This window comes from Trichosurus vulpecula, chromosome 7, assembly GCF_011100635.1.
Source record: "Trichosurus vulpecula isolate mTriVul1 chromosome 7, mTriVul1.pri, whole genome shotgun sequence".
NCBI classification, from domain to species: domain Eukaryota; kingdom Metazoa; phylum Chordata; class Mammalia; order Diprotodontia; family Phalangeridae; genus Trichosurus; species Trichosurus vulpecula.
Window position 1 is genome coordinate 47,275,769 of NC_050579.1, and position 25,498 is coordinate 47,301,266.

The following is a 25,498-nucleotide window of genomic DNA, read 5'->3' on the forward strand; positions in this document are numbered from 1 at the left end:
CTGAGGGTAGAGTCACTGAGGAAGTGGGACTTGATCTGGGCCCCAGGAATAGACCAGGTGGGATATGGATCAGAAGATGAAATGTCAGAGAGGGCTGGTGTATGTGTGTGGTGTACATGAAGGCACACTCTGAGCAGAAAGCCCAAAGCTGGCTTATTTAGTCATTCATGAGCTCAGGACCCTTTGCAATAGTTGTGTGGCCTCCACTTGGCTCCCATCTGGCTCCCACCTATGAGGACAGCATACCTGTACATTATGTGTTTGTGTGTATGTATAGGGGGAACGTGTGGAGATGGGGGATATAAAGGATAACTTGGTTTTCCAGAGTTTATACAACTCACAGCCTAGGTGGAAGAAGGATTATTTGACCACCAAGTATCCAGCCTGTGGTTGGGTTCAGCTCTGCTTTTCTTGCCTTCAGTTACCTCTCACCCTCATTCCTAATCGTGGGCTGGGGGATTCAGGTCATCCAAGAGCACTGATGCCAGCCAGCCTGGTTGTGTGGGTGATGTTGATAGAGATCTCTGTTTTGTTCATCATTTTGGCCTGGGCTGGAGGCCAGAGTAACTGGTTGGGCCCACCTGTCCCAAGCCAGCTGTCCTGGGGAGCAGGGTTGGGCAGCTTCTTAGTGCTGCATTTGGCCTGTTTCTGCTGCCCTTCTCTAGCTACCTCTGTTGCTGGTGTGAGGCTCCCCAGCCACTGTGGGACAGGAGGACAAGCAGGCACCACAGTTAGAAGATAAGTGTGGGAGAGTGCCAGGAAGAAATTGCCCATAGGTGGAAGGCTTCTCTGCAAAAAGAGCCAGGTAAAGAATTCAAGGGCTGTGTGTGGGTGAGAGAGAGAGACAGAGACAGAAACAGAAACAGAGACAGGCAGAGCTGCTAGGCAAGATTGCTGCTGCTCTGGCCTTAGCCATCTTGTTCAGTTGGCAGGTAGCATTGCAACAGGGAAGTACTCAAGCTTTGGCCTAAGTGAGGCTGATTTCTCAGTGAAACTGGCTTCCCTTCTGCCTCAGTGAGAGAGCCAAGGAATGACTTGCCCAAGATCTCATAGGTAGTATTCTGGATTCGAATCCAGAAGAGCTAGTGCCTTCCACTCTATCCCTCATCCCAGGTTCTCAATAAGTCCTGGGAGGCTGTGCAGAGGGGTGAGATTACTGATGAGCAGAATCAGGGTGGCTGCTGATGAGCACTGGTTCCCCTTCCTTGAGGACAGAGCATTCAGGTTTGTTTGGGACTTTGCAGTCCCTCATGGCCTCAGTGCTATGGGCCAGCTGGCAGGGAGGGGGGACATAGGTCATTTCAACTTAGACCACAAGGCCCTGTTAAATAGATCAGCTTTTAAATCAACCTTTGTTCAACCAAAGTCCAGCAAGTTCCAAGTGTAGCACCTGTCAGCAGTGAGAGAATTTCCAGGGTAAAACAAAGAGCTTTAGTCCTGGACACAGGTAAGACATTCTCTTTCAAATTTCTCAGGATGTGACGTTGCTAATGTGGCCAGGCTGTCTTAGCTTTGGCCAGGGAGAAGGCACTGGCTGGCCTTCCTTCTTCTTCTCTGTTTTTTCTTTTCCTCAAGTAGGTAGCCAGCTCTCCAGGGGATAGGTAGCCTAGAAAGAAAGATAGAAATCCTTTCACCTGTTATTCATCTGGGAAGGGAGGTGAGGAGGCTTCTTAGAAAAGATTCAATCTAGTGTTCTATGTTCCCTTGGTCTGGGGCATGAGTTACTTAAGAAAAAGCTCCTTGACTTGGCTTTCAAATTAAAGGAATAGACTGTTAACTTCCCCTCCTGAAAAGTGGCTGTCCTTTCAGGTTTCCTTTTCTGTGCTCTCTATAGTATTGCTGGGAAAACAGCCCTGGAGGAGGAGGTGGATTTACCTAGGCAGCTAAGTGGAACAATGGATAGAGGGATGGGCCTGGAGTCAGAGTTAAGTTCAAATAAAGCCTCAGATGCTTGCTATTTGTGTGACCCTAGGTAAATCACAACCTCAGTCTGCCTCAGTTTCTTTAACTATGAAATGGGGATAATAATAGCACCTATCCCCAAGGCCTCCTTCTCACCCAAAGACATTCAGATTAGAACTCCATGGCTACGGGGACACAAGGAACTGAGGTGATTATTTGGGTCAAGTGGGGTTTTGACTTGAATTCAATGACTAGAAGTATCCTGATAACTTGGTTTTGCTATAAGCTCCTTCTCTGGAGAATGGGGAACATAGCTCCTTCCCCTCTTTGGAACAGAGCACCTAAAAACTTTTTTGGGTGATTGAGAGTGACTCAGTCTTTAGCTGATATCACCAGGTTTCCCTACCATATGTTATCCAATGAGTTATTCCTTTTCCCTTCTTTATTCTAGAGGAGGTTCTGGAGGCTGAGGAGATAAGGGCTTGTAAGGCTGTGGGCCCCTCACCACAAGTTAGAGAGCAATTGGGAACTTGGCTGGTGGGGTAACTTGCTTTCTCCCTAACCTTTGGAGGGTAGGACAAGAAAGCAGCACTGTCTTGAGCCCCTGGAAACCCTACATAGGGTGCTGGCATCATGGGAAATTGTCATGGGTAAGACAGTCCCCACTCTGAGGTTAGGCAGGGTGAATACAAAGTACAGTAGAGACTTGTTTATCCTGTCCTCATCTATCTGGCCTGCCTGTTTATGGAGACCTTTTGGCTGTGGAAACATAGAGGGTCTAACCGTCTTTCTCTCTGCATTTCTAAGTTAAGGATTGCTTGTAGCCTTTTGGATTGCTGGTGACTTTCTATACTTACCTCCTGTGGAATCAGTAGAAACCACTCTGCTCTCAGGCTTTCCTCATTTTTTTTCTTAAAACCCCATCAGACTCTTAAGTGTTGTGGAGATTTTCTTGGTCATGAAATTTTACAGGGTTTTGTGTAAGTACTGTTGGGAAATATGTGTCCTATGAAACCTTTAACTCTCTGCTATCACTCCTCATTGAAAGTGGTAGGACTGCCACAAATCAGCTGCTGTAACTTGTTGGTGATCATTTAGGACTGAAAGAGTCCAAGCCTTGTCATTTATGCAAATAAGGGAATGGGGGACCCAGGGAGGTTAAGGGACTTGCTTGTGGTTACATAGGTAGTGAGTGACAGAGGCAGAATTTGAGATCAGATCTTCTGACTCCAGAGTGGGCAGTCTTTCCCATTTCACCACAGTCTTCTATGGAGAAATGCTTAATGCTAAGGGTTCCATGTTTGTTTAGAAGAACAAGGCATTCTTATACAATATCCACATCTGCCAAGCCTCTACAGGTCCAAGGAACCCCTCAAGGCTTGGGATGCAAGATACCCATTAAGGGGCTCTGGACTGAGGTTTCTGGTACGTCACCATAGGTTGATCAAAGAAAATGATCAGAAACCTCATTGTCCAATATTACTTCAGCTAAGTCTTGAAACTTGTAAGAATACGAGTTCTTGTTCTTTCTAAGGACCAGGTCTGAGCTTGAGGAAAGGAGGAAAGAGGTTTTAAAAGTATAATGGCCGACTGGGTCAACCAGGGTCCAGTTGAAAAGTTTCTCTGGACTATCTGTATTTTCTTGTATCCTCTCATCTGACTTGGTTATTGTATGTTAATTTTCTGGTGAGTGTCTCCTGGAACTATGACAGTGATAAGTAGTATTTAAGGTGTACCGTTTGCTCTCAGGCTGTGGGGAGAGAAGGACCGGTAGCTGTAATGTGATGTGGTCCCAAGAAGAAAAGGAATCCTTCCTAATTTATTGAACTCAATAAACTGAGATAAGAGATCTTTTTGAAGACCTCTATCTCAGTGTCCCAAGAATCATATCTCAACAATCAGAATTGTCACTGGAGTCAGGTACTCATCCTAGTGACAAACAACCAAGAGACCTTGAGGTTGTTTATTATGTTTAAGTGAATCATTCAGCTCTCTGAATTTCATATATTGTTCCCACCATAAAATACTGGGCAGGGTCTCATATCTAGTGCAAATTGCATAGCGCTGGTAGTCAAAGGTCCCTGACATTGTTCCAAGGAGCTGCTTCTTACTGTACCTCCTCAAGCATAAGCTGGATAACTCTCTTAGGGATGCTATAGAGAAGAATCTGGTGTTAGCTGGAGGTTGGGCTACATGACTTCTTCCTACTTTCCTTCTAATTCATGGGAGGGGAGGGGCAGGGCAGATAGAACAAAGAAGAATCTAAGTGAAGTACTTATTAATGCCATTCTCAAATGCATCTCTTGTTTCTGTGCAAATGTATATCTCCCATGCCTGGAATCCAGGCCCTCCTCGTCACTTTCTTTCAGAATCCTTATCTTCCTTCATGGTTCAGCTAAGACGCCACCTCTTCTGTGAGAACTTGCTCTGATTTCTCATCCTTGCCTCCAAATACCAGTTGCTAGTTCTTTTTGCTACCTCCCTCTTAGAATTAAATAGTATTACAATCTATATACGTGTTGTAGTCCCCCCTTCTCCCAGAAAACTGTAAGCTACTTGAGGGTAGAAACTATTATGTTTCCCCCTCCTTTGGGTACCCAGTATTTGGTATAGTTTTGTTGTTCAGTTGTGTCTGACTTTTCATGACCCCATGTGGTTGTGTTTTTTTCTTTTTTGACAAAGGTACTGAAGTGGTTTGTCATTTTCTTCTCCAGCTCATTTTACAGATGAGGAAACTGAGGCAAATGGGGTTAAGTGACTTGCCCAGGGTCATGCAGCTAGTGTCTGAGGCTGGATGTGAACTCAGGTCTTGCTGACTCCAAGCCTGGCACTCCACCCACTGCACCACCTAGCTGCCCCTTAGTATAATTAACTTGCACTTACTGTGCACTTCTTATGAGTTTATTGAATTGAATAAATATCTGGAGGTTTGTTAGAAGACATTTATCATGGCTGAATTTCCTCTCTAGAAGGAGTCTTGAAAATTTCTGATGACACTATAGGGATCAAACAGGCAGAAGAGGCAGGGCTGTAAGTTGCCTATCCTTTTCCTGAAGGGGAATGATTGGTGTCTGAGTCCATTTGTCCAATTCCCAATCAGGGTACATTAGGTAGATATAGTCATTCTGTACCAGCACATACAAGAGTATGGCTTGAACTGAGAAAAGACTTAGAATCTTGTCTACTTTGCATTGCTATGGAGGTTTTACCTTCAGGCTGCATTAATGGTGGAAGGCTCAGGGGACTAGCACAGGACTGGGGATTCCCTAGGAACTTTAAATCTTTCCACAGGAATTACTACCTAGGGATTATACAGTGGGGGATAACAGAGTCAGAGCCCTTCTGGGCACATTAAGCTGCCCCACCTGTCAACTGAAGATGTTTGCCCAGAAGAGTTCTGAAGTTCCCTTGCTAATATCTGCTGATCCTAGAGGAACTGGTTGCTGGGGTGGAGATGAGAGGAATCCTGGTGGGAAGTGACCACTCCATCCTAGAGTTTGTGGCAGAAGAAAGGAAATTTGGGTATAGTTTGGCAGGTGCTCTAGATTTGGGGAAGGCAGATTTTAGAGGATACAGATGAAAGAGAGGTGGGATCCCATGGACTAAAATGCTTCAGAGGAAGTCAGTCCAGGAGGGATAGGAAATGTTTATGAATGAAATTCTGAAGTCACAAAGGGAGACAGTTCTACTGAGGAGAAAAAAGGGATTTGTCTGAAGAGACCGATGTGGATGCATAGGAAACTCACCAACCAACTTGGATTTTTGAAAAGACATGTACCGAAGATAGAAGTAAGGCCAGACAATGGCATATGAAAGTGAGGTGATACTGTAAAATAATGTTAGAAATGTTAGAGCTCAGAAGGAAGCTAAGGACAACAAAAAAGGGGTTAGTTTTTTTTAAAGTTACTTTGGGGAAAAAAAGGAGGATCAAAAAATGGATAGGACCTTTGCTTGGGGTAGATGGAGCAATGATAACTAACAAAGGAGAAAGTAGAGTACTCAGTCCTTAAAGGAAAAATTAACTCTTTAATAGAAATTAAAGAACAAAAATGACCAATAGGGAGTTGTTACTCAAGATAAATAAGGAGATAAGAGGGTGCCTAGCTCTCCTTGGTGCAGTGGATAGAGGCCTGGGCCTGAAGTTAGGAAGACTCTTCTTCATGAGTTCAAATCCAACCTCAGACACTTACTGGCTATGTGACCCTGATCAAGTCACTTAGCCCTGTTTGCCTCAATTTTCTCATCTATAAAATGAGCTGGAGAAGAAAATGGCAAACCACTCCAGGTTTTTTTTTCCCCAAGAAAATCCCAGAAAGTGGCATGAAGAGTCAGACACGACTGAAAAACCATTATATGTGAATATAAAAGCTGCCCTTGATCAATTCAAATCACTCAGATGAAATGTATCTCCGTGTTCTAAAAGAAATCACAGGTGTGATTGCTAAGCCACTGTCAGTGGTATTTGAAAGATTGTGGAAAATGGGAGCAGGATTCAAGACTGCAGAACAAATGTTGTTCTGACTTTCAAAAAAAAAGAGAGAGAACAAAGTCTGAAAACTATAGGCCAGTTAGTTTGACTTTGATTCCTGGGAACATTCTAGAGTGGATCATTAAAGAGTTGTTGGCAAACATGTACCTAAGGATAGCTTATTGCAAAGAGCCAGCATAGCTTCAGTAAGGACACGTTTTACTCTACTACAGGACTATTAAACTAGTAAATGAGGGGAATGCTGTGGGTATAGTTAACCTGGATTTTACCAAAGTTTTTGAACAAGGCATCTCATTCTATTCTTGTGGAGAATATGGAGTGTTCGAGTTAGACACACTTACAATGTGAAGGATTGCTAATCGGTTGGATGACCAGACTCAGATTAGTTGTTAATGGTTCATTTCAATGTGTCAGAAGTTCTGCCATGGAGTACCCCAGGGATCTATGCTTGGCCCTGTGCTGTTTGATATTTTCATCAATGACTTGGATAAAGGCATAGATCGGATTTCCCCATGACACAAAGCTGGGAGGGATGGCTAACGCAGTAGATGACGAGAGTCAGGATCTAAAGGACTCTTGACAGGCTGAATCTGATGGAATTCAGTAGGGATAAATGTAAAGTCTAGCCCTTGAGTATAAAAATAAAAATCGACTTCACAGTTAGAAGATGGCAGAGTCATGGTTAGATGGTAGTTTTTCTGAAAACAAGATTTGGGATTCCGGGCACAAAATGAATCAGCTGTGCAGTGCAGCAGTCAAAAAACTAATGTGATCTTGGGCTGATTTAAGTGGGGCATGGGTGATCATCTCATTCCACTCTACCTTTGTCACACTTCATGCGTGGTATTGTGTTCTGCTCCTGGTGTCACTGTTGAAGAAGGACATTCATAAATTAAAGAGTGTCCAGAGGAGGGCACCTGGGATGGTGTTAGGCTTTAAATCTATCACATATGAACACCAGTTGAAAGAAATGGGGAAAGTTAGCCCAGAGAGAAGACTTTTTGTTGTTTAGTCATTTCAGTCGTGTCTGACTCTTTGTGACCCTATTTGGGGTTTTCCTGGCAGAGATACTAGAGCGGTTTGCCATTTCCTTCTCTAGCTCATCTTACAGATAAGCAACTGAGGCAAACAGAGTTCAGTGACTTGCCCAGGGTCACAGACCTAGTAAGTATCTGAGGCCAAGTTTGAACTCAGGAAGATGAGTCTTCCTGATTCCAGGCCAGCGGCTCTATGCGCTATAGTGTCACCTAGCTGGCCATGAAGAAGACTCAGAGGGACATGAGAATTGTCTTTGGAGTATCTGCGGGGCATAAGAGAAGGATTTGATTTGTTCTTTTGGGTCCCAGAGGGCAGAGCAAACAGCAGTGCATGAAAATTGCAAAGAAGCAAATTCAGTTTTGATGTTGGGAAAAGTTGCTCACAGTCCAAGTGCTTCCAAAATCAAATGGACTACCTCAAGAGGGAGTGGGCTCCCCTTTTTTGGAGTTCTTCATGCAGAGGAGGGATGACCACTTGTCACGTGTGTGATAGTGGAGGGCTGGGACTAGACGCTGCTGAGGCCCTCTCCAACTCTCAAATTTGGTGATTCAGTGGTCTTGTCAGTCCAGAGGAAGCTTGATATGATTGCATCTATCCAGCTATTACACAACACACCTTTGGAGAGGTCCCAAATAAGTATATCACTGACATTAATGTGGAAGTATGCATGTATATACAGGTCTGGGACCTGTAACTCCATCTGTATGGGGAACTCCCTCCATCTAGGCAGATTGGCAACTCATCTGTAACCTATGGTCTTGGAGTGTTGATTGGAGCCCTAAGACCTTAGGTGATTTGCCTATATTCACACATCCAATAGATGCAAAGAGGTACTGACTCCAAGGCAGGCTATTTATTGGCATAAGGTCTTCGTCTGTTTTCAAAGAATAATAAATTCTACATCGTGTCCATGTCATCTGCCAGTGATTCCTAGATGGACCATCTATTGGACATGTTGTAGACAGGCTTTATATTTCAGGTAGGAGATTAGGCTAAGTGTTTATGAAATGGAAATTTTTTTTGTTTTATTATTGAATCTTTTCATGTTCTGCCGTGTACATGGAAATGTTTTTTTCTTCTTGTTTTGCATTTAAGTTTGAAATGAATAAAAAAATTAAAGAAAAAGGATGATTAGGAATGGGATCAGTGGGAATGGGAAAGAAGCTAGGGACTCTAAGGAGCAGAGGTGAGGAGGGTGTACACCCCAGGCACAGGGGTCAGTCTGTGCACAGGCAGAGACAAGAGATGGGATAGAGGGTTCCAGGAATGGATGGTTTAGAGGGTATGAAGGGGAGTGATGTGAAATAAAGCTAGAAAGATAGATAGGAGCCACATTACGAAGGTCTGAGCAGGGGAGTGACAGGATCAGAACTGCATTTCAGATGGTGAAGAAGATGGATTGTAGAGCAAAGAGACTGGAAAGCCAAGTAGGTCAATGAGGCATTGTGGTGTAGTGGATAGAGAGGTGGCTCTGGAATCTGGAGACATGGGTTCAGGTCCAGTTTCTGAACTCTACTGATTGCATGCCCATATTCAGCAAGCTCCTTCACCTTTTAGTGGCCTAGGCAATTTTCCAAGACCTGAAGTCACAAAGCAGGAGCCTACCTGGATTGGTAGAGGGAAGTCCTCACCGGGAGCCCCCTAGGCTGATGAAATCTCTAAGTAAAGGGGAGCAGATTAGAGCCATTTAGAGAATGGAGTAGGGAGGAGACTAAAAGTAGGATAGATCGATTAGGAGGCTATTGTAATAGTTCAGGTGAAGGGGGAAAGGGTGTAATTGTGAGAAAAGAGAGTGGTTATGAGAGATGTTGAGGAGGGAGAACCGGCAAGACTTGGCAGTTGATTGGTTATGAGGAATGAGAGAGAGGGAAAAATCATGGATTACTCCAAGGTTGTAAATGTGGGTAATTGGATTGTCTGGCCATCGTGTATTAGAGAAGGGAGAGGTGGAACTCAAAGAGACAAATTAGGGGGCTACTGAAATGGTCCAGACATGAGATATGATCCTAGATTGGGTGATAGCAAAGATATTCTTTGATAGAAATCAAAAGAAAGGTACAAAGATATGAAAGACTGGAAAAATGGATGCAATTTGAGAAATCTCTAGTCTAGACAGTGGTACAATGACCTAGTTACTTTCAGCTACCAGCTTTATTGCTGACTTATTGTTGGTGTCTGTCTGTCTCTCTTGGTCCCTCTTTCAACATGGGATTCAGTCAACTTCTTATCGACCTTAGAGGGCCTTTGGAAGAAATCAGTCTGGATGGTGATATTTGGGAAATGTTCCTATTAGGAGTGTTAGGGGAAAGAATTGTTCTGTCCGAAGGCTGAGAGATCAGAAATGTGTTTGGTGTCTTCCGGACCATTTAGTTATTTTTCACATGAACTGCTGTCTAGCTTCACTTCCACCATCTTATATAGATGAAACTGATTTTTTAAGAACCCAATTACAGGATTTTATATTAATCTCTATTAAATTTAATCTTAGTAGATTCAGCCCATTGTTTTTTTCAATCTTGGCTCTGTCATCCAATGTGTTAGCTTTTTGGTAGATATGCCATCTGTGGCATTAGCTAAGTCACTGATAAAAATTCAAATGGCACCAGACCAAAGACAGATTTTTGAGGCATACCATTAGAGATATCCAAATTGACAGACATGTTAAGAACCACTTTTTGGGTTAACTAGTATATTCCAAAGTGTCATCATCTAACACATATCTCTCCATCTTGTCCCCTGCAGTGAGAGACCTTGTCAACTGCCTAAATCTAGATAAACTACCTCTACAGCATTCCTTAATCTACCAATTTAGGTAACTCTGTCAAAAAATGGCATGAGTTTCATCTGGCCTTGACCTGTTCTTTCTGAAACTATTGTAGCTTTTAGGGATCATTGCTTCCTTTTTCAGATGTTCACAAAGCATCCCACTAATAATATGTTCTAGGACTTTAATAGAAATCAAAGCTAAGCTCACTGCCCCTAAGATTTGCTAGTGGCACAAATATGATGAAATAAGTCACAGGATTTTTGTGAGGTTCAAATGAAGTAATGTATAGAATGTGCTTCATTTACTATAAAGCACCATATAAATATCACCCATTATTATTTTGGGGAGATATAAAGTGCTACATGAGGTTAAAAGCAGGGAAGAAATATTACCAATAAGAAGGAGTGGGGGAGTGGGGAGAGTTTTGTGTGTAAAGACTTTATGGAACATACAACTTTAAAGAATGTGTAGGATTGTCAATAGGTGGGAGGTTTCAGATATAGACGGTGGCAAAGGGATCTATATTTGTTCTTCTCCACTAGTTCCTTCCCCTTGCCCCAACACATGACACCTCACTGTTGTGTTTCTCACTTTTTTTTTCTGCACCCTGGCCCTCAAGGCATCACCTTTTACTGAAATTAAGTGAAGAATCGTAGACTTCCCCCAGTGGCGTCACTTTCCTTGTTTAGACAATGCCACTTATGCCTCACTGTTGAATACTAAATGAGCTGATTATTGCACCATTGGTGGAGCTGTGAACTGGTCCAGGCATTGTGAGTAGCAATTTGGAACTATGACATAGCTGAGGTGTGTTGGCACATACCAGTAATCCCTACTCCTGGGGAGGCTGAAGCTGGTGGATTGCTTGAGTTCAGGAGTTCAGAGCTGAAGTAGGCTAAGCTAATCAGTATCCATGACAAGTTCTGCATTAATATGGTGAGCTCCTGGGAGGAGTGAAATGCTCCAGGTCTGAAATGGAGCAGATAAAAGCTCCTGTAAGTTGGCTGATAAAATCAAATGAAATAATATTTAGAAAGTACTTAGTACAGTGCCTAGCACATAGTAGGAACTTAATAAATGCTTTTCCCTTCCTTCTCCTTTACCCTAAACTTCTAGACTAATCTTAAAACAAGCAAACACCTATGCATACCTTTAACTGGGCAATGCCACTACCAGATCTATACTCCAAAGAGCAAAAAAGGGAAGAAAGATTGATGTGTACAAAAATATCTATACCAGCTCTTTTTGTGGTAGCAAAGAAGTAGAAACTAAGGGGGTACCATCAAAGGAATGGCTGAACAGATTATGGTATATGATGTAGTGGAATACTATCATTCTGTAAGAGATGATGAAGGGGGTGGTTTTGGAGAAACCTGGGAAGATTTGTATGAACTGATGCAAAGTGAAGTGAGTGAAGATAGGAGAACAATCTGTACAATAATAACAGCAATGTAAAGACAAGTAACTTTGAAAGACTTAGATCAATGCAATGACCAACCAGGTTTTCAGAGGACTTGTGATGAAACATGTTGCCTGTCTCCTGACAGAGAGGTGATAGATTCAGGGGGCAGACTGAGACATGTATTGTTTGGACATGGCCAGTATGGGAATTTGTTTTGCTTGACTGCACATATTTGTTACAAGGGTCCTTCCTTCCTTCCTTCCTTTTTCTTTCTTTCTTTCTTTCTTTCTTTCTTTCTTTCTTTCTTTCTTTCTTTCTTTCTTTCTTTCTTTCTTTCTTTCTTTCTTCTCTTCTTTCTTTCCTTCCTCCTTTCTTCCTTCCTTCTTTCCTTCCTTCCTTTCTTTCCTTCCTTCTTTCTTTCCTTCCTTCTTTCTTTCTTCCTTCCTTTCCTTCCTTCTTTCTTTCCTTCCTTCTTTCTTTCCTTCTTTCTTTCCTTCCTTCCTTCTTCCTTCCTTTCTTTCTTTCTTCTTTCCTTCCTTCTTCCTTTGTTCTTTCTTTCTTTCTCTTTCCTTTCTTCTTCCTTGTTCTTTTCTTTCTTTTCTTACTTTCTTTCTTCCTTCCTTCCTTTCACTTTCTTCCTTCCTTCCTTCCTTTCTTTCTTTCTTCTTTTCTTCTTTCTTTCCTTTCTTTCTTTCTTTCTTTCTTTCTTTCTTCATTCCTTCCTTCCTTCTCCTTCTTTTCAGGATATGGGAAAGAAATGACATAAAAGGGAAATAAGTTGGATTTTTGTTAATTAATAAAATAAAATGTAAAAAATACTAAACAAGTGGACCAATTTCCAAAGGGATTTTAGTATCTCTGAGCAGCCATAGTTGTGTATCTGCCAACATGACAGGAAGATCATGCTGCATTCTGGATTTCTATGTTCAAAGTGAACTGTCACTGAAATGTTCCATTGTTGATTTTAACATCAGTGATATCTTACCTTTGCTGCTGCTTATGGAGTTGGTAGAGAGAATATTTCACAATGCATATGTCATAAGCCACCCCAGCACCTTCTGGAATCTAGGTAGTTTGGTGACTCAGCCCATGTCAGATGCCTGACGAGTGTTTAGGGATGAGGATCAAGCCTGTGATTTTATAGGCGTAGGGCAATCCTTGCTGAGGAAAAACTCCCCCTACCAATACAGGTCTATTTCCTGCAGCTTGGAGTCTCAGAGAATATAGAACATGGAAAAAGTAAATGACTTGTCTAGGGTTACGTAGCCAGGAGGAGTTGGAAGCAGGTCCTGAGTGTAGGTCTTCCTGGCTTCAAGTCCATCTCCCTGTCCACTGTTCTACTGCCTCTCTCAGACTTTTCCTGACCATTTGGGTTTTTGAAGAGAAAACCAAGCCACTAAAACTCCAATGGCCCCACGCTTTGTTGTTTTGAGTTGGTGTTTCTCAAACTGGGTTCTGTGGAATGCTGAAGTATATTAACTATGAAATATATATTAAAATATACTCAATGTACTCATTATTCAGAATGAAAATAGCCTTAATTTGCTCTCTTACTAAAAAAATGCCCATAAGCCCTTTCATTTCAAGGATATCACTTACCCACGGACACTATTCAATCTCTTTTTTCCCATGTTGCCGGCATTTCACCAAATCTCAGATGTGGAAGATGTCTTAGGGCACATCTGCTCTATTATGATATTTTAAGTCTCAAAGTGTTTGATGCCCAGAATAACTTTGGAAAAGCATCTCTAGGGTCAGATCATAGATGTAGAACTAAGAATGGGGTCCTTAGTGACCATGCAGTCCACTTTCCTTACTTTACAGCTGAGGAAAAAGACCAGGGAGGTTAAGGGATTTGCCTGAGATGGGGGTGGGAAACAACATTTATTAAGCATCTACTAATGTGCCAGGTACTGTGTCAAGTAAGCCCTTTAAAACATTATCTTATTTGAGCCTCACAACAATCCTGTGAAGTAAGCACTATCATAACTATTTTACATTTTGCAGTTGAGTCAGAGGTCAAGTGACCAGCTAGGAAGCAACTGAGGCCAGATTGGATCTCATGTCTTTCTGACTCCAGGCCTACCTGGCTCCCTCATACTGGTGGCATCAAGTCAAGATTTGAACCCAGATTCTATGACGAGAGCTGTGGCTCTTTCCATTGTACCTTGCTGGGACTTCTTAAGCTGACATTCCTTCCTCTTCTCCCACACCAACATTTCTGGCCTTTTCCTACAGTTTCTGTTATGATTGATACTTATAACTCCTAGAGTAGTTTTGCTGCAACTCATGAAATAAAACCAGTTTCTATACACAGCCGTCAGTTCTCCTAGAATAGCAGAGATAGATTGAGACTTGCCCCTGGGCACATGACAGAGTCAGCATTTGAACCCAGGTCCTCTCCAGAGAACAGGATCCTAGATTTCCCCCACTACATCATGCTGTCTCCTATCTTAATGAAGCACATTGTAAAAAGGAGACTAAAATATTGACCTTGTCAGACTATGATGGGGTAAACATCGCTCTGGATTCTGAAATGTGTTCTTGGAGACACTGAGTGATCATCAGCATGAAAGGAAAATAGACCTATGATGACTGGTAAACATGTTTTTTAAAAAGTACATTTAAACTCAATTTTCCAGTACTTAGTGTTAAATGTTTGTTGAATTTTAAACCTGGTGGATACTGAAAGTGGGCATTCTAGAAAATGTAGCTTAAAGAAACTGTGTTTGTCATTGGCAGGGGTAAGGGCTCAGTGTGTGTGTGTGTGTGTGTGTGTGTGTGTGTGTGTGTGTGTGTATCAGGCAACAATTTACCTACAAGGTCACAGTGGGTTGGGACAGAACTTCAGCCTGCAGTGGAACTCAGGTAACTCTGTGTTCTGAGGATATGAGCTACATATCTGTGAGAAAGGACAGAGGAGGGAGAGAATCACTCGTGTTCTAAAGAAGGTTAGGCTTGGATTTCTGTAGTTAGCCATGGCAAGGGTTCTCCCCAGCTCTTAGACCAAGTCCCTTTAGTCTCTGCTCCGTTCAGAATTCAGGATTGAGGCTCAGAGGTTACAGACCGTCTTTTATAAAAATGTAGTCTTGTGCTAGGTTCACTGATCTCAGGCAGAGAGCCAGGTTCTCAAAATAGCTTAGGTGTGTCCAAGGACACTGACCAAGGGCCTCCCTTTAGGAAGGAGACAATTTCAGTGCTTAGTGGTCTTGTTCAAGGTACCTAACTAATCTCTTTTGGTCTTAGTTTCTTCATCTGTAAAATGGGAGGTTGAACTTCACTAAGATCTGTAATAGCTCTAAGAATTTATCCATGAATCTTTACCAGCCACGTTGGTCAAAAGTAAAGACAAAGTTATCTGTTATTTCAGTGCTCCTAATCTTGGCATTTTTAGCCTCACTGTGTGCTGGTTAGGGCTTTGAGATCATGCCATCTGGAGATGAACTGGAGATAATTAACTTGGAGAAAAAGACATTTAGAGGTACCCAAATGAGAGTGGTCCTGTAGTATTTGAAGGGCTATGTGGAAAAACTAGTCTAATCTCTAAGCTTGGCCACAGAAGATAGAGGTAGGAGCAGTGGGGAGAAGTTGTAGAGGGGCAGATGTAAAAAAAAAAAAACAACCCAAAAAACCCTTCCTTACAATAAGTTATTATTTAGTCATTTTTCAGTCAGCTCTGACTCTCTATTACCTCATTTGGGGTTTTCTTGGTAAAGATACTTGAGTATTTTGCCATTTCCTTCTCCAGCTCACTTTACAGATGAAGAAACTGAGGCAAACAGAGTGAAGTGACTTGCCCAGGGTCACCCAGCTAGTAAGTGTCTGAGGTGTGATTTGAACTCAGGTCTTCCTGAGTCCAGGCTTGGTGTTCTATCCACGGTGTCAGCTAGTTGCCCCTCAATGTGTTAAAGTGGAATGGGGCACCTTGAGAAGTAGTGGGCTTCCCCCTCCCTAGTATTTAAGGAAGGGCTGACTGACCACTTGTTGGGCACGTTATGGAATTAATTCTTGTATGAGTGTGGGTTGGCAAGATGGCAGCTGGAGTCCCTTTCTACTAAGAGATTCTATGACCTGAGCAAAGACTAGCTCCCCCGAGCCTGCAGGTGGTGATGATGATGATAGAGAACTAAAGAATGTGGTCTAGTCTTGAGCTCAAAATAGAAGGCTCAGCCCTCAGAGCTGCTTCCCCCCGGGGAGGAAAACAAAACTCACCCAGTGGCTTCGGTTGTTCCTTCTGTGCTTCCCACATCAACTAGGCACAAAGCCACATCACATTAACTTCCCACTTAACCACCCCCTGGAATCTTTACACAATTTCTCTACGTCCTGAGGCAATTTGAATCTTCCTTCCCACTACATAGAGCCAGTCTTAATTTAATCCGGGTCCTTTAGAAAAAGACTGCATTGTAAATCCAAGCTATCATTACTAATGATCATGACTGATGATAAATCCCAGAGAGACTTCATGCAGTTAGTGGATAGAGAGCAGAGGGTCAGGAAGAATTTCAGGGTTCAAGCTCTGCCTCTGATCATCCTGGCAGAGTTAAGTCACTCACATGCCCTCGGGGCACTTTCTGTGCCCCAGGCAGCTCTGCAGAGCAGTTCACATGGTCAAATTGCTAGAAGTTCCCTCACTGAAAATTCCTTATAACAACTCTACAAAAAAGGAAGGAAGAAACCATCATTTTCTTGGTTTTTATCCTTTTCTATGGGAGTCTTGACTATCAGCCAGATATCCCTGTCTCACCTCTTTCACAAACAAGGATCTTTTCTGTCAAATATCGATTTTTTTTTCCAGAGTTCAGAATAATTTCTGTTTTCTTTTACTGTTTGTATTTTATCTGGGTCATTTGAACTGGGGAGAGAAAATCAATAAAGAAACACATGAGGTCATGGAAATTTAGTGACAGTTGCTTGTTACAAACCTCTTACATTGGTAACTTCTGGTCTTTGGAGCTCCTCAGGAAGTGGTAGATGGGGTGTGAGTGGGGAAGAGGGGTGTTGAAATAGAAAAACTCCTCTCAAGCTGGAATCTCTATTTCAGAATACTGAGCCCCCACTTGCAGAACAACTTTGAAATGACCAAGCCTTACTCACCCTGCTGTAGGGGCTAGTGATATCCCCTGGACACAGGGGATTAAAATTCTGGCTTTGAACTCTCTCACCTTCAAAATCCAAAGGGCTCCAAAGCTGAATGGTGGCTGTGTTAAAAAATGATTTCTGTATTTATACATTTATTGATATTTTTTATTTCAACATCACATGCTTTCCCAACTGTAAGGGGTTGGTGCCGACCCTGGGGCTGTTGGGACCACTAGCACTTGGCTTGTTTCCTGGGTAAACCAGACAGGCTTAGTAGGAGTGGAACGGCAGGCACCCGGAAGGAGGGCCTCCACCCTTGGGAAGCCCCTATAGTCTTCCTATACATGCAGGCAGAGCCTGTCCACGAGGGGAACACGAGCCCGGAAGGAGAGACCCAGTCGGCCATTACCTAATGCAGTACCTTGTTACTTTACTAGGACATCTTTGATACTTTCCTGGGACATCCTGCCTCATTTCTTACGTAGTTCTGATACAGCACGTAGCTCCGATACAGAGATGCTGCAGATATTGCAACATGCCTGATTATTCCCATGCCCATGCAGATACCCATAGCGAAACACTTCTGTTCTTTCCCATGCTGTCATCGTCGTAATCATTGGCCCCTTGCTTATAATCATGCATTGCAAACTCTATAAGAAGGGATGATTTCCCCCAATAAATCGGAGTTGCTTCCATCTTGACTTCCAGCTCATTCATCGTGTACCGAGACAGGTCCTTCGCTCAAGGACCCCCAGAGGAGACCCCAACACCCAACTATATCCCTCCTCCCTCCTCTATCTGGCTAGCTGCCTCTTGTTACAAAGATCTGAAAACAAGGAAATGGAAACAGTTCTGCCCAGGCCATGCCTGACAGCAAATGCAATGCTCTACAGGGTGTCCCTAAAGTCTGGACACATAGGAAAAAATGCATATTTTGAAATATTTCAAATATTAACCTTAGCCCCCTTGGCTTCTTTTTCTGGGGTATGCTGAAGGAGAAGGTGTACTCAATGCAAATCACAGCTACAACAACTTGATTGAAAGCATGAAGAGTGAATGTGCTAAAATTGACGGCAATGTGGAGTTATTGCATCGAGTTCACGTGAATCTTGCAAAGCGCATCAACCTTTGCATCACGGATGATGGAAATCATATTAAAGATGTTATTTGTTAATATTCCAATTAAATAAAATGCAGTTGAAAATTTCATTCATTTCATTTCTTGAAAATATGCATTTTTGCCTATGTGTCCACACTTTAGGAACACCCTGTATAGCCCTGGTGGACCACGACTACAATGAAAGGAATGTCCATTCTCTCAAATGTCCTCTGAGGCCAAGTTTGGTCATTAAAATTGTACAACATCCAGGTTTTTTTTTTTTAATAATTCTTTCCATTTACATTGTTATAGTCATCGAATAAGCTGTTTCCTGGTTCTCTTTTCATCACTCAGCATTGGTTCATTTGTCTTCCTGTCCTTCTCTGAATTCTTCAGTGTGTCATTTCTTATAGCACAGCAACACTATTGATGTTCACGTCCCACAATTAGTTTAGCTGTTCCCCATCGAAAGGCACCTATTTTGCTTCCAATTCTGTGCTTCCATAAAGAGTGCTACCATGAATATCTTGGTATATATGGAACCTTTCTTTCTGGACCTTTTAGGGTATACGGCTGGTTTTAAAAAAAAGAACCAAACCTAACATTTTGCTTCCTGTCCCAATGAGAGAGGCAGCATGGTATTGTGGATAGAGAGCTGCCTCAGAGTCAGGAAGATCTGGGTTCAAATTCTGACTCCAAGACATATTGAACATGTACCTCGGGGCAAGATATTTGACCTCTTGGTGCCGCAACCAACTCTCTAAGACTATGTGTTGCAGAGCAGTTGTTGATCTGCATTGGTAAAGAGAGTTTCTTCATTAGCAGTCCCTTATATTGATGAAGACAGAAAGAAAATTTCTTGGAAATTTAGAGTTTATCATAAATTAGTAGAGCTGCCATTTTAAAAGTAGCCCCATGGTAGACTCCAACAAACAGAATATTTTAAGACCTTATTGATTCAAATTCTATTCATTCCAAGTGTGTGAGCTAATGTTATACTATCCACGAAGAAGGAAGAGGAAATAAAGTAAATAAAGTTGTAGGGTGAATGTTTAACCTACCTATGATGCAAATATAGATTTTAGAAATTTCCATTTACATGAAAATCGATATTCTATTTTTGTTTTTTTTTCCATTAAACTAACTCCTTTAACAAAAGAGCTTTCATTATTCCAATTACTGTAAGGATGGTAATGTGCTATAACTATTTGTCTTTAATAAATTAATCAGACTGGCCATTCCATATTATTCATCCCTTTTATGGTGGTGAGGCAGGGAGTGTTGGTAAAAATTTTCACAGTCATATGAAATTGATCAGCTACTGAAAATCCTACGGATAGGTCTCGTGGGTTTTGAGCCTAAAAGGGACCCCATGATAAATGGGCTGATTTCTACAAATGAGAAGAATGATAGGAAGGAGAAATGTCAATGAGCCCAAGTTGATCTTGCGCAGAGTCTTATGTGTTTCTGGCAATTGGAAATAGAGTCTCTGGGCTTTTTTTTTTTTTTAAGGCAATAGGAGTTAAGTGACTTGCCCAGGGTCCCATAGCTAGTAACTGTCTAAGACTAGATTTGAACTCAGGTCCTCCTGACTCCAGGGCTGGTGCTCTATCCACTACACCACCTAGCTGCCCAGGAATGGGCTTTCTTGTTCTTTTTTGAAGATGATACTTCATCTCCTGACTCCACGTTTTTGCCCTCACTGTCCCAGAATATTCTTTCTCACCTTCCTCCTCCCTGGCTTCCTTTAAGACTCATCTCATATTCCCATGTTCTGCAGGAGCCCTCTCCCTCCCCTCTTAGTGTCTTCTCTCTGAGATCATCTTTCACTTATTCTGTATTTATCTTGTTATGTAACTAGTTATTTACATTCAGGGGGTGTGGTAGTAAATGTTTAACAACTGGCTCTTTTCATAAACAGAAGTGTGCGCTTGACATTTTAAAATTTAATCTGTATTATTAACATTTTCTTCATCACTTTCTGAAGTCTAGACGATCAACAAATAATATATCGAGCCCTGACTTGCAGAGTTCATCAATTTTCAGGGTAGATGCTCACAATGAAAATTTAATAATCAGTCATTGAGTCAGTAAATGCTGGCTTCAGTACACACCTGCACATGTGAGGGAAGGGACTGTGTATTTGCCTTTGTATCCCTGGCACTTGACAAAATTCCTTGCACATTGTTATTGAGTCATTTCAGTCATATCTGACTTTTTGTGATCCCATTTGGGGTTTTCCTGGCAGAGATACTAGAGTGGTTTGCCATTTCCTTCTCATTTGACAGATAAGGAAACTGAGGCAAACAGGGTTAAGTGACTTGCCCGAGGTCACACAGCTAATAAATGTCTGAGGCTGGATTTGAACTCACGAAGGTGAGTCTTCCTGACTTCAGGTCATTGTACCATTGTACCACCTAGCTGCACACAGTAAGGGCTTAATAAATGCTTTTTTGACTTACTAGCTGATTGTAAATATTCTCTCTCCGACACATCATTTCTGTCACATATGATAGTTGTGGTAGTTTCATGGTATTTAAAAATTCAAGTTAGATAAAGGAAGTTGAGGCTTTTTTTGGAAAGAGTATTTGGAAAGAGGAGTTGTAGAGTGGAAAGTCTACTGTATCTGCAGTCAGGGAACCTGAGTTCAAATCTCAACTCTTCTGCTCACTAGTTGCGTGACCGTGAACAAGTCCCCCAACCTCTCTAGGCCTTAGTTTTCTTGTGTGTAAGATGAAGGAATTGGACTCTTGAAGATTCTTAGCCTTTTTTGTGTAACAGCTCTCATTGACAGCCTGGTGGAGCCTTTGGACCCCTTGTCAGACTGTATTTAACTGCCTAAAATACATAAGAATACAAAGGATCCCAATTATATCGAAATGCAGTTAGAAAGACATTTTAAAAAGTTCACTTCTCAGGTTTCAGGTTAAGATCCCTTGGACTAGATAGATGACCTCTGGTTCCAGCTCTGGATGGGTGAGCTTGTTATCTAAGGCTGCCCTGGGGTCATCTCTGCCTCACTTTTTTTTTTTTTTTTTTTTTTTGCCACATTGACCTTTAGTGGTAAGTAACTCAAGCTCTGTTCCCCTGTTAGGTTATGATCATTTGAGAGTCTTTATGTAAATATGAAAGTAAATTATATTCTATATATTCCAAATGCAAAGTGATTTCCTGCCTTTGGTGAGTCACTTTGTCTTAATGAGCTCTGACCGACACCAGCTGAGATTGCATGAAATAATGGAGATTGTTTGGTACAGTATGTCTAGGCCAGCCCTGAGCAGGGATGTGAAGATCTGGAGCTGGTATGGACCTTTTCCCCCTAAGAATTCCAGAACACTTTACAGACATTGTTACATTTGTTTTTACAAGTCTTCCAGCAAGAGACAGGTTTCTAAGTGGGAGACAGTGGACTGGAAAGTTCAAGATTTGTACGGCAGAGACATTCAGAGATAGCCTGTAGATTTGCTGCTGTTGTTGAGTCCTTTCAGTCATGTCCAACTCCTCATGGCCTCGTGTGGGGTTTTCTTGGCAGGGATGCTGGAGTGATGTGCCATTTTCTTCTCCAGCTGATTTGACAGATGAGGAAACTGAGGCAAATAGAGTTAAGTGACTTGCCCAACGTCTCACAGCTAGTAAGTGTCTGAAGCTGGATTTGAACTCATGAAGATGAATCTTCATGACTCCAGGCCTGGTGCTCTATCCATTGGGAACATAACCCCAAATTCTATTCTGCCACTCTGAGGCAATTCTCATTTAAACATCTGCATGACACCTGCCATGTATATATTATGGCCTTCAAATTCTGAATTGATGAAGCCAAGAAGGGACTAAGGAGCACAACCAGGAGGTCTGTCCTCTTCCCCCTCCCAGGTGCCAGTCCACAACTACTGGTAATTAGTGTCAGTTTGGGCTCTAGTTTCCAACAGCGAGGATGGCTGATGGCTTGAACTGTATCTGAATACAATGGACGAAGGGGCATGGGAAGGAATTCAGTTAGTTTGGGAAATTGCTTCCACTTTACTCTGGTTCTTTTTAAAAAGAGGCTCCACAAACATAAGGACAACTCTTCTTTGCTTTTGAATTATTTGGGGTTCTCCCTAAGTTCCGTATTATCAGTGTGAGCTATCACACTAATCTTGCCCAGTTCAGTCATTCAGTCAGCAAACATTCAGTCAACCTGGCATTAACTATGTGCCAGGTGCTGTGCTTAGAGCCTGGGATACAAAGAAAGGCAAAACCACAATCCCTGCTCTCCAGGAGCTCACAGTCTACCAAACGACTATGTACGCAGAAGATATATACAGGGTAAATTGGGGGCAATCTCAGAAGGAAGGCCTTAGCAGCTGGAGATGGCAGGGCAGCAGGCAAAGGCTTCCTGAGGAAGGTGGAATTTGAACCTAGTTTTGAGTACTTAGTATCACACATCTTAGGACTGTACTGATTAAAAGTTTGCCTTGTATCGTTTCATTGTTTGGATTAGGTCTGTCTTTCTCTAGAGCTGGACTGTCATGTTCTCTAGGGCAGAAGCTGTCTTTCTACTTCTTTGTATCCACCATGGTGTCCAGTAGGATGCTGGGCATGGAACAGCTGTTTACTAAGGGATCTCTAGCCTTATAGCCTCTCCATCCAAAAGCATAGAATTGGAACAACTCCAGTGATAATGTTTCCTTTTTCCTGTATCCGAAGGATCCAGAGAATGGCTCAGCAAGCCAAGCTTCTTCTCCATCGGCTCATGAGTATAGATGGCCCTGTCTTTTTTTCTCTCTCTCTTTAATCAACAAATCTTTATTGAATACTTACTATAGGCAAAGGTTTGTGCTGAGTGCTGTCTCTTGGTGCAGTGGACCAAGATCTATAGGTGTCTGTATCAAAGATTCTTTGCCTTCCATTGAAGTAAGAGAAAGATTATTGTGGGTTACAGGCAGCTGGGAGGTGGCCTTCCAAACTCTAGTAACTCTCTACCAAAATCTATTAGATTAGATTTGAGGGCTGAGACAAAGTCCCAGGAGAGGGTTCTCATTCAGCCTGGGTGGTTTATTCATTCTATCCAGGGATAGGAGAGAGGGTTCTCATTCAGCCCGGGTGGTTTATTCATCCTATCCAGGGATGGAAGAGAGGGTTCTCATTCAGCCAGGGTGGTTTATTCGTTCTATTCAGAGATAGGAGAGAGGGTTCCCATTCAGTCCGGGTGGTTTATTCATTCTATCCAGGGATAGGAGAGAGGGTTCCCATTCAGCCCGGGTGGTTTATTCATCCTATCCAGGGATAGAAGAGAGGGTTCTCATTCAGCCCGAGTGGTTTATTCATCCTATCCAGGGATGGAAGAGAGGGTTCTCATTCAGTCTGGGTGGTTTATTCATTCTATCCAGGGATAGAAGAGAGGGGGTTCCCATTCAGCCCAAGTGGTTTATTCATCCTATCCAGGGATAGAAGAGGGGGTTCCCATTCAGTTTAGATGATTTGTTTATTCTATTCTACACCTTCTCTATGTCCTTGTGTTGGCACATGAGGAGATGGCATGTAGATTAACTCTGGGGAAGTTGAGTAGTAGATGGTAACAACAGCTAGGACTGATGTCGCACTTGAAGGCTTGCAAAATGCTTTACCAATGTTATTTTATCCTCACAAGAATGCTGGGAAGTCGGTGGTGTTATTACCCCCATTTTACAGATGAGGAAACTGAGGTTAAGCCTCTTGCCCAGGGTCATACAGCTAGTGTCTGGAGTCAGATTTGAACTCCAGTCTTCCTGACTCCAGACCCAGCGCTCTAGTTGCTACCACCTGGCTGCTACAATCATCTTATTTTCTCTTTCTCCGTTTTTCCCCTCCCTTGTGAACAGACATGGACTCTACCTTCACTCCTCGAGAATGTAAACTTTCCAAACAAGAGGGGCAAAACTATGGTTTCTTCCTCCGGATTGAGAAAGATGTGGAGGGTCACCTGGTTCGTGTGGTAGAACAGGGCAGCCCAGCTGAGAAGGCAGGCCTCAGAGATGGTGACCGGGTGCTCCGTGTCAATGGGGAGTATGTGGACAAAGAAGAACACTTCCAGGTGAATGAGACTTGTAGGGATCCCTATTCCCTCCATTCTCCTTATCCTATAAGCTTGCATATAAGCTAGAGTCTTGCTTAATATATTCTCTGCACTCAGAGTTCTTGTCCTGGTGAGGGTTTATATTTCTGTCCTGTGCCTCCATCAGTTATGTTCTCCCTCCTAGGGAATTAGAGAAGGTCTCCAAAGCCTTCCGTGTTGAAGATGCCTCCTAAGCCAAGAGTACCTGCATTTATCAAGGATCACAAGGCTCCTATCCAGAATCACAAACTACTTTCCTTCACCAATAAATTTTAGTTATGCTTTAAGACAAGAACCACTGAACAGACCAGATACCCAAGAATGGTTCTTCTCTGGTTGGGGTCCTCTGGGCTGGAATTGGATCACATTTGCCGGAGCCTGTCAGGACTAGAAAAGCTCTGTTAGGCTGAACCTAGTTTGACTTTGGATCTTCAGGGATAGTCCCATCTGGAGGGAGGATGAGCGAGATGAGAGGACACCGTCGGCCACCTGGGGGTAGCAGAGGCACAAACTAGGGACGAGGAAAATGCCAAGGCAGGTAGGGTGAGGACCTGAGTACCTCAGAGTAAAGGCTAGGCATTCATCTTGGTTTGCTCACTGAATCTCTTCTTCATTTTAGGTTGTGGATCTGGTCAAGAAAAGTGGGAACTCAGTGATATTCCTGGTTCTGGATGGAGCATCCTATGAACAAGCAGTAAAAAAAGGGATAAATCTGAAGGAACTGAGTCAGAATGATAAGGAGACAGCCCCAGTGATGAATGGGGTAGCAGGAGCAGGCAGCCAGCCCCGGCTCTGTTACCTGGTGAAGGAGGGAAGCAGTTATGGCTTCTCTCTGAAAACTGTCGAAGGTGAGTGCACTGAGCTAGAGCCTGGCTTGGGAACCTTTGTCATGTTTCCCAGATTTCTCAGGTAGAAGGTTGCTTTTCTTTTTCAAGGTTGCTTTTCTGTCAGTTTGGTGATTTAATTATCTGATAGCTGTTTCCTTCCCTGGAGACTTTAAAAGAGAATAAACACTTGGATTCTCAACAATCCCTTTTAGCTCACTTTTTCTAGGAGGTTGTCAAGTACCTTAGGACCCTTCTTCTTGGAACTTCCATGATTTGAATATAATTGAGGGGTTTGTGTTCCCCTCAATATTTTAGGGGAGGCTGGATTTTCCTCTGTATCCATTCTAGGACGGTAGGGGATTAGGACAGTCATTTCTTGGCCAGCAATACCTGTTTTCGCTTACTTTCCCAATGTACTCTCTTATGCTAGATTAATGTACTTTTTATCAAAATAAGATTGGGTATACCGTCTTCTGGGCAGAGTCTGATAATGTTGCAGTGTCTGGGCTAGTTAGCTCAGGTCAATGGATGAAAGAGGTTGGAACATGCTGTTAACAGGCTCCAGATTGCAGGTTTGATCCCCTTAAAGGCCAATTAACTTATTCCATGTAGGAAAAATTCCTCTTTATGGCCACAGACTCTGAATCCCTCCTTAACCAATTATTCACACATTTGTGGGTGGGCTTCATAGCTCATGTCCGATCATATCCAAATCAGTAGAGTATATTATCTGTTTTACATCGACTCTGCGGCTGACTGGCATCCTTCTGCTCAGTGGGCTTTTTGCCAGCCTTATCAAAACATGCTTTTTACTAATTC

At 42.6% G+C, this 25,498-nt stretch overlaps 1 protein-coding gene across 1 annotated transcript in view; it reads left to right on the forward strand.

Annotated features, from left to right (window-relative positions):
• The first annotated feature begins 1,364 nt into the window (after window positions 1-1,364).
• Window positions 1,365-25,498, forward strand: part of PDZK1 (PDZ domain containing 1) — a 39,406-nt gene continuing 15,272 nt past the window's right edge. The window contains exons 1-3 of the mRNA XM_036768034.1: window positions 1,365-1,447; window positions 23,620-23,831; window positions 24,472-24,700. Coding sequence (XP_036623929.1) covers window positions 23,622-23,831; window positions 24,472-24,700 — 439 coding nt within the window. The 5' untranslated portion in view covers window positions 1,365-1,447; window positions 23,620-23,621. The remainder of the gene's footprint in view (window positions 1,448-23,619; window positions 23,832-24,471; window positions 24,701-25,498) is intronic.